We start from the raw sequence: 8,436 nt of genomic DNA on the forward strand, positions 1-8,436 counted from the left end.
AAAATAATGTTAGTTATCCATAATGTTTCAAAAAAAAAATTTTTTCAATTAGAAGGATGTAATTGCATATTAGAATATAGTTTTTAATTCCAAACAACTTTTCATAATAGCAATTTTCAATATTGTGAAAAATAAAGCTACTTTACTCTTGAGTGAAATTCAAACTTTTTGACATACCTCGTATAATATTCAAAAAAATTGATATTTGATGGTTAAATCTTAGGTTTTGGACCATGCAGAGCTTTTTATAAAGAATAACTTTTTTCTGTAAAATTAATAATAAAAAAGTTTTCCATATGGATACAACTTACAGGGACATACTGTATATATTTGATAAGTTATTTTCACAATTTCATAACAATTCAAAAAAGGAAATCTAGAAACAGAGTCTTGTTAGTTAAACGCGGGACAAAATAACTATGAAGTAAACATTGGTTATTATTGGTACTATTCTATTTCTATTTTTTTTAGGTGTTTCGACAGCAACTTGGGTACCAGTAACAGCCTTATTAATGTATGTTGTATGCTCTGTGATAGGACTTATGTTTTTACCGTTTATGATCATTTCTGAAATATTTCCTTTGGTAATCAGAGGAGTAGGATTCACAGTAGGTTAGTATAGTTTGTTGAATGGTTTTAGTTTATGGCCATAAAAGTCCATGGCGCCTTTGTACGCTGACCATTTAAGTGGGAAACAGGCGACATTCGTTGGCCTTCCGTGTTCAGCCCGAGTGTCTGATGAGGCAATGGGACGCCAAAATGACGGAATAACACTCTGTTAATTATCAATGCAAACACGGGAGGTTGACAAGTTGTGCTTCTACGCCATATTATACTGGCTTTATAATAGGTACATAAAATAAATAGCAAGCTTATGCTAAAATAATATTTTATTGAAATTTTTTCTGAAGGTAATACATGGTCGTATCTACAATAAATGCGAGGAATACCTGGATGACACACAGTTTGGTTTCCGTAACGGGTTTGGAACGAGAGAGGCACTGTTTGGAATGAACGTACTTGCTTAAAGATGTTGAGATATATCTGTAGACATATACTGTTGTTTTATTGACTTCCAAAAGGCATTTGATCGTGTTAAGCACTCTATATTGATCAAAGCTCTAAAAGACATTGGCTTGGACGGCAGAGATGTTCGAATAATTGCAAAGGCTATAGCGGGATAAGATGGTCAAAAATGCCCCCGCACCGATCATCCCCGCTACTTATTTTTTCGATAAAGGATATAAAATTATGCCCTCATGCAAATTTTTAGCTTCCCAAAGGTCCTAGAACCTCTTAAATCGAGAAAAGAAGAATTTTTAGGTTTTATTTTTTTGTGAGCGCAATTTTAACTTAAAAAATCTGAAAAAATTCGAGATGATGTATATTTTGAATACAAAACAGCCTGATTTTTTTCAGATTTTTGTAATAAAAAATGAGCCCAGGAAAAATTTTCGAAATTTTCAAAAAATTTTTAGGTTATGTAAATATAATTTGGCCAACTTTTAAATAGTATTTTTTTGTGTATCTTTTGTCGTTCTTTTGAATGGAAGAGGCAGAATTTTTAATATCTGAGCGGAAAGACCGAAAAAATTGAAAAAACCGATTTTGCTGTCTCGAGATGCATCTCGGGACAGCCAATTTTAGGATTTAGGATCCTGACTACAACAACTTAAAACAACACTAAAAGTGTGAATTTTGTCATAAAATTTGGTATGTGGGTTTATAATAATATTTGGAACAGCTTTTCCAAATAATTTTTTCGATATCTCTAACGCGAAGCAAATCGAATCGCATATCGAAAATTCACCCTGTTCGTGGATTCGCAGTAGACCGCGTTTAAAATTTAAATTTCAGTTGACCATTTTAAAAATTGTGAATCGTTAACTTGTATGACTGTGCCAAATTTCAAATCTGTATATATTTTGATTGCCGAAATATAGGGGTGTCTTCATCTTAAATGCGACACACTGTATATTATCAATTTGATAATTTATTGCAACTAATATAGACGTATTTTTTATACCTAGATTCAAAAAATATACATTCCAAATACTGACTAATTCACTAATTTTATCATAAAAAGTCAAATTGATTGCATTGAAAATTGAACCAATTAATGCGTATTAATATAATATTATTATAATAATTATAATATACAGAGTGAGTTTTATGTATAGAAACCCTCAATTATCTCGGAAACATCTTGCATAATTTTTATAGGTTTTGGTGGGTAGGGGTTTTCTAATGCAGCCGATATTATAGTGATAATTACATTGTTGTCAGATCTTCCGTTTTTCTGTAAATCTAATGAATTTTCTTATTTTTTTTTGCGTTTTGAAGTCCTTAGGAAATACTGATTATTTTTCATGTTATATTCTCTATACCTAAATGCCACAGTTTCGGAGTTATTGCTACATGTATTTAAAAAAAAATTAAACAAATTATAAATATCAATTTTTTCGGCCCGTGTAGTTACATTCTTTGGATCATTGGGAAGAAAAAATGTCTTTTGTAATTTTTCTCTAAAGGTTTTCGAGATCCAAATAATTTAATTGAAAAAAATCGAATAATGACGATTTTCAAGGTTCAAAAACACAAATAAAAAATATTATTTTTGAAACTGCTGAGTAGCCAAATTCAATCTAAGCCCCTCTTCTAGGGGTTCGCTATAAAATTTTTTGTCCCGTTTTATTCTAAAACATTGCCTTTTATTAATTGTTAGTGAAGCGCATATGAGAGGACGGGCGATCGGGGTACATTAACAACTAAAAAACAATATTTTAGAATGAAACAAGCTTAAATTACTTATTGGTAACTTATAAAATAAGTCTTGAACTTGAATTTGTGTAGACAGTTTTCAGTTTTAAATTGTTTATAACTCGAACTCGTTTAACTTTAGAGAAACATTACAACAGAACTTTTCTTGTTCCCAATAGTCCAAAGAACGTAAAATAATGTCTACCCGGGCCGAAAAAATTGATTTTTATAATTTGTTTAATTTTTTTTTTAATAAATATAGCAATAGCTCCGAAATTATGATTTTTAGATATAGGGAATATAACATGAAAAATAATTAATATTTCTTAAGGACTTAAAAAAGCAAAAAGTAGAAAGGGTATTCCAATTGAAGTAAAAAAAATTAGATTTTTAGAAAAACGGAAGATCTGACAACAATGTAATTATCACTATAATATCGGCCGCATTAGAAAGTCCAAATCCACCAAAATTTATAAAAATTGTGTTAACCGTTTCCGATATATTTGAGGGTTTCCGTACATAAACCTCACTCTGTATATTATATTATTACACATTAATTGGTTCAATATTTCAATGCAATCAATTTGAACTTTTTATGATAAAATTAGTGAATTAGATATTGTTACACATTAATTGGTTCAATACTTCAATGCAATCAATTTGAACTTTTTATGATAAAATTAGTGAATTAGTCAGTATTTTGAATGTATATTTTGAATCTAGGTATAAAAAATACGACTATATCAGTTGCAATAAATTATCAAATTGATAATATACAGTGTATCGCATTTAAAATAAAGACACCCCTAATATTTCGGCTATCAAAATATATTCAGATTTGAAATTTGACACAGTCATACAGGTTGATGGTTAACAATTTTTAAAATAGTCAACTGAAATTTAAATTTTAAACGCGGTCTACTGCGAATCCACAAACAGAGTGAATTTTCGATATGCGATTCGATTTGCTTCGCGTTAGAGATATCGAAAAAAAAAAAAAAAATTTGGAAACGCTGTTCTAAATATTATTATAAGCCCACATACCAAATTTTATGACAAAATTCACTTTTAGTGTTGTTTTAAGTTGTTGTAGTCAGGATCCTAAATCCTAAAATTGGCTGTCCCGAGATGCATCTCGAGACAGCAAAAAACGGTTTTTTCAATTTTTTCGTTCTTTTCGCTCAGATATTAAAAATTCTGCCTCTGCCATTCAAAAGAACGACAAAAGATACATAAAAAAATACTATTTAAAAGTTGGCCAAATTATATTTACATAACCTAAAAATTTTTTGAAAATTTCGAAAATTTTTCCTGGGCTCATTTTTTATGACAAAAATCTGAAAAAAATCAGACTGTTTTGTATTCAAAATATACATCATCTCTAATTTTTTCAGATTTTTTAAGTTAAAATTGCGCTCACAAAAAAATAAAACCTAAAAATTCTTCTTTTCTCGATTTAAGAGGATCTAGGACCTTTGGGAAGCTAAAAATTTGCATGAGGGCATAATTTTATATCCTTTATCGAAAAAATAAGTAGCGGGGCTGATCGGTGCGGGGGCATTTTTGACCATCTTATCCCGCCTTTATATTGGAATCAAACAACATCAGTTTTAGTAGATGATGTGGAATCACAGGTTCTTAATATTAAAAGGGGAGTACGGCAGGGATGCCTCTTGTCACCCCTGCTTTTCAACGTTTACTCCGAAAGAATTTTCAGAAAAGCACTTTCTGAAAAACAAGAAGGAATACTTGTGAACGGTGAAGTCATCAATAATTTGCGATATGCGGACGATACAGTACTCCTAGCTTCTACTCAAGAAGATCTGCAAACACTACTTGATAGTGTCGTTGAGAGTTGTAGGGAGGCAGGTCTGGATCTGAACATACGGAAAACCAAAATACTCTTAATAAGTAAACAACAGCATATAAAACCGTCTATATATGTAAATAATACCAAACTGAGCAAGTTGATAAAATCGTTTACCTTGGATAGCAATTAAATTGTAACGCAGAAAGTCACTGCGAAATTAGATCTAGGATAGACCAGGCTAGAACCGCTTTTAAAAGGATGTCCAAGGTGTTATGTAACAGAGACCTAAAAATTGGCATTTAGGATCTGCCTACTTCGCTGCTACGTGTTCTCGGTCTTACTTTACGGTGTCGAGTCCAGGACTGTGAATAAAATCGATCTAAATAGCCTTGAGGCTTTCGAAATGTGGTGCTATAGAAGAATTTTAAAAGTTTCCTGGGTGGAGAAGATTCGAAACTATACAATACTAGAACGTCTCAGCAAGACTGCTGAGATCATCATGCAGAGAAAATCATCATGCTGAAAAGCATCAAGCAGAGAAAGCTGGAGTATTTCGGACATGTAATGAGAAGTCCTAAATATAGGTTGCTACAAAATATCATGCAAGGAAAAATAACAGGCAAACGCAGTCCAGGACGAAGAAGAACCTCATGGTTGAAGAACTTGCGAGATTGGTATTGTGTTGATACAAGCATGCTATTTAGGGTGGCAGTGAATAAAATTAAGATAGCTATGATGGTAACCAACGTTCTGAAAGGACATGGTACATGAAGAAGAAGATGCTAAAATATGTAAACTGTTTTATTTATTATTATATAATATTTTCAGCTTCTAGTTTAGCTACGATGTTCATGTTTGGAGCTCTCCAAAGTTACTATTGGTTGAATGAAGTTTTGGGTGGTGCTGCGTATTTGCAATGGTTTTTCTCAATAGTTTGCGTTATTGGAGCGATTTACACTTACTTGTTTTTACCAGAAACAAAAGGAAAGAAACTTACTGATATTTCAGAATATTTTAACACTGGCTGGATGTATATAGGAAGAGCTGACGAAAATAAGGAAAATTCTGGAGGTATAAGTTAATTATTGTTTAATGATTGCTGATATTGTTTGTGTATAAAGATTATAACTTTATATTTAAATTTTTTTAATGACAATAATGGATCGAATGATTATTATATTTTTCTATATATTTAATATAATTTAAATTTTTGACAATCATGTTTGTATTTTTATTGAATATCCTCCCTTTACTACATCAAAATAACATAGCGAGACAAGCACTAGAATACCAAATAGAGGCGAAAAGAAAGAGAGAAATACTAGGCACCAGCTGGAAAAGAACTACAATGAAAACACACGAAAAAATTGGACTTAAGAAGGGTTGAAATTAAAAACAGAGCAAGAAATAAAAGAGAATTGAAAGATATAGTACATACACAGTACAAAGAAGCTGCGCTGACCAGGCCAATCATCAGTCTTATAACTTGTGACCAAGAAACGCATAAGCGCCCAATACTCCACAAGTAAGGATGTAATTCTCTCTCTCTCTCTCTCTCTCTATAGAGAGAGAGAGAGAGAGAGAGAGAGAGAGAGAGAGAGAGAGAGAGAAAGAGAGAAAGATTATAACTTATACATACGTATATTATTTGAAACGACTATAGTTCCTTTGAAACTATAACGTAGTGACTTTACTGGCTGACCTGTAATGATTAACCTGCAGATATCCTTTATTTCTAATTAATTTTAAATGCCGCAAAAGAGTAGCTTTGGATTAATATTAAAATAATTTGTAATTTTTGAACAGCTTTTCCAAGTAAGTAGTTTCAAATAAGTTAAAAATTAGTGTGATCATATTGTTGACAGAGTTCTATAATTGATTCTGATGTAAGCCGGGTAAATGTCATGATCTATACAAAGTGGATGAATGGCCGATTATGAGTTGAGTGTGACATGTGTAATTGATTTAATAATGGAATAGAAGAATAAACATAAACGTATCAATAAAAGTGTATATTATTTGTTTTAGGTATGTTTACATTTTTATTCGACTGTTTTTCTATCGGAATTATAAAATGTACTGTTGTTATGCTCTGTATTTTCTCTTTGTTATGAGATTTATCAGCATTTTATTAATTCAATAATTTAATTAATTATTTTAATTGCTACTCATGGAAACAAAACCAAAATTTAATAAAACTTTCCAATAAAAATATTCTCAGGGCTAATTGATTTTAACGTATCAACTTTAGTTTGTGGCTTCTAGTATTTCTTGTTGCTTACTTTATCCAGGACAAACCAGGGAAAATAAATATACTCAAATTCATATAAATTTTATAAATATTATTTATTTATATACTATACCATAAATATAAGATTCAAAATGTATGTTGAAACTTGTTGTCAAAATTTTCTTATCTAATAAAATTAACCTTTAATTTTCATTTAAATGATTCGGTAGACTGTTCTTATTATTAAAAAAAAACAATATTAATTTACCTTTTAAATAGATTATTTATATCTTCTATGATATGAATGAATAAATTATGCTGTAAAACTGTTAAATTGACAAAAAACAAATATGGTATGTAATATAAAATAACTCTCTCCTTTTCACAAATAATCTGACTAACCTTTTTTATCTTCTTTACTTCTTCTCATGGATTGTGTTGTCCTCGGTTCTTCCACACGTGCTCCTCGGATGCTGCTACGATCTTTCTCCTCTAAACTGTTTCACAAAAAAAAAACAGCACTCGCTCGAAATCTCTTCTCTGTTTAGCCTCCGACTCGATACAAACAATATCAATCTTTATAATTTCAAGATTTTTTCTCTCAGCTCGATATCTTGTGCAAAATTGATACAAAGCGGCTACTCGTTCCAGACAGAAACTCGAATCTATTCGGACACGAGGAGATTGTACTTCTCGACTAGATCACGATTCCGTCTCAACAGGAATCTGCTTACACGGCCACCAAATTCACCACTTTACACAAAATTACTATTTTTCAAACTGGACTGCTCCCTTCCGATCTTAATTACACAGTAAAACTTTTTTCCCCATCAATCTGAGACTCAACCACTCTATTTTTCTTCCATCAATCTCTTCGCCAATCACAAGCATTCTCTCTACACATTACATCCCTACTTTCATTTCTTAAGAACAAATAGGGTTGTACACAAATTATCTGTCTTGTCAAATTTCCAGGAGATATTAAAATTAAATTTTTTCTTATATCCTAGAAAAACCCTATATTCTAAAACTAAACAAATTGTTTATCGTCGTTTCTTTCTAAGAAACCATTTAGAAACATTTTATTGTCTATTCCAACCGCGAGTACATTCACTTTCTAATCCGACCGTATTTTAGTTTATTGTTTGAATTGTATAAGTCCGTTCGTAGAATCTTTACCACTAAACATTTCCTCTTTCCACGAAACACTGCTTACGGCTAAATATTATTATTTACAAATTTTGGCTATATACAGGGCGATGAAAATTTACGATCTCGTGGTCTTTGACATAAAATTAATTCTCTAAATTCTTCCCATAAAAATTATTTAAAAGTACGGTATCTGTTTTGGATCGTTTACAAATTTCCCATTCTTTATTCTTCTTCTTCTAGTGCCGACTCCACTAATGAAGGTTGGCTATAACCATTGCAAATTCGTCTTTATATCCTGCTTTTCTGAAAAGCGTCTGTGTATTTAACCCGGTTCAGTCGGGAATGTTTTTCATCTAGGCTATATTTATCGTCTACCAGGACCCCTTTTCCTTTAATTTTACCCTTCATAATTAGCTGTAATGACTAACTATTTAGAGGGGAAATAAGCCACAATTAAATTGAAAAAATAATTTTATTAACGTTT

At 31.2% G+C, this 8,436-nt stretch overlaps 1 protein-coding gene across 1 annotated transcript in view; it reads left to right on the forward strand.

The window, feature by feature from the left end:
• Window positions 1-5,790, forward strand: part of LOC114327021 (facilitated trehalose transporter Tret1-2 homolog) — a 50,319-nt gene extending 44,529 nt beyond the window's left edge. Inside the window, exons 10-11 of the mRNA XM_028275515.2 lie at window positions 472-612; window positions 5,399-5,790. Of these exons, the coding sequence (XP_028131316.1) occupies window positions 472-612; window positions 5,399-5,652 (395 nt within the window). The 3' untranslated portion in view covers window positions 5,653-5,790. The remainder of the gene's footprint in view (window positions 1-471; window positions 613-5,398) is intronic.
• The last annotated feature ends 2,646 nt before the right edge of the window (window positions 5,791-8,436 follow it).

This window comes from Diabrotica virgifera, chromosome 1 (genome assembly GCF_917563875.1).
Source record: "Diabrotica virgifera virgifera chromosome 1, PGI_DIABVI_V3a".
Lineage (NCBI taxonomy): Eukaryota > Metazoa > Arthropoda > Insecta > Coleoptera > Chrysomelidae > Diabrotica > Diabrotica virgifera.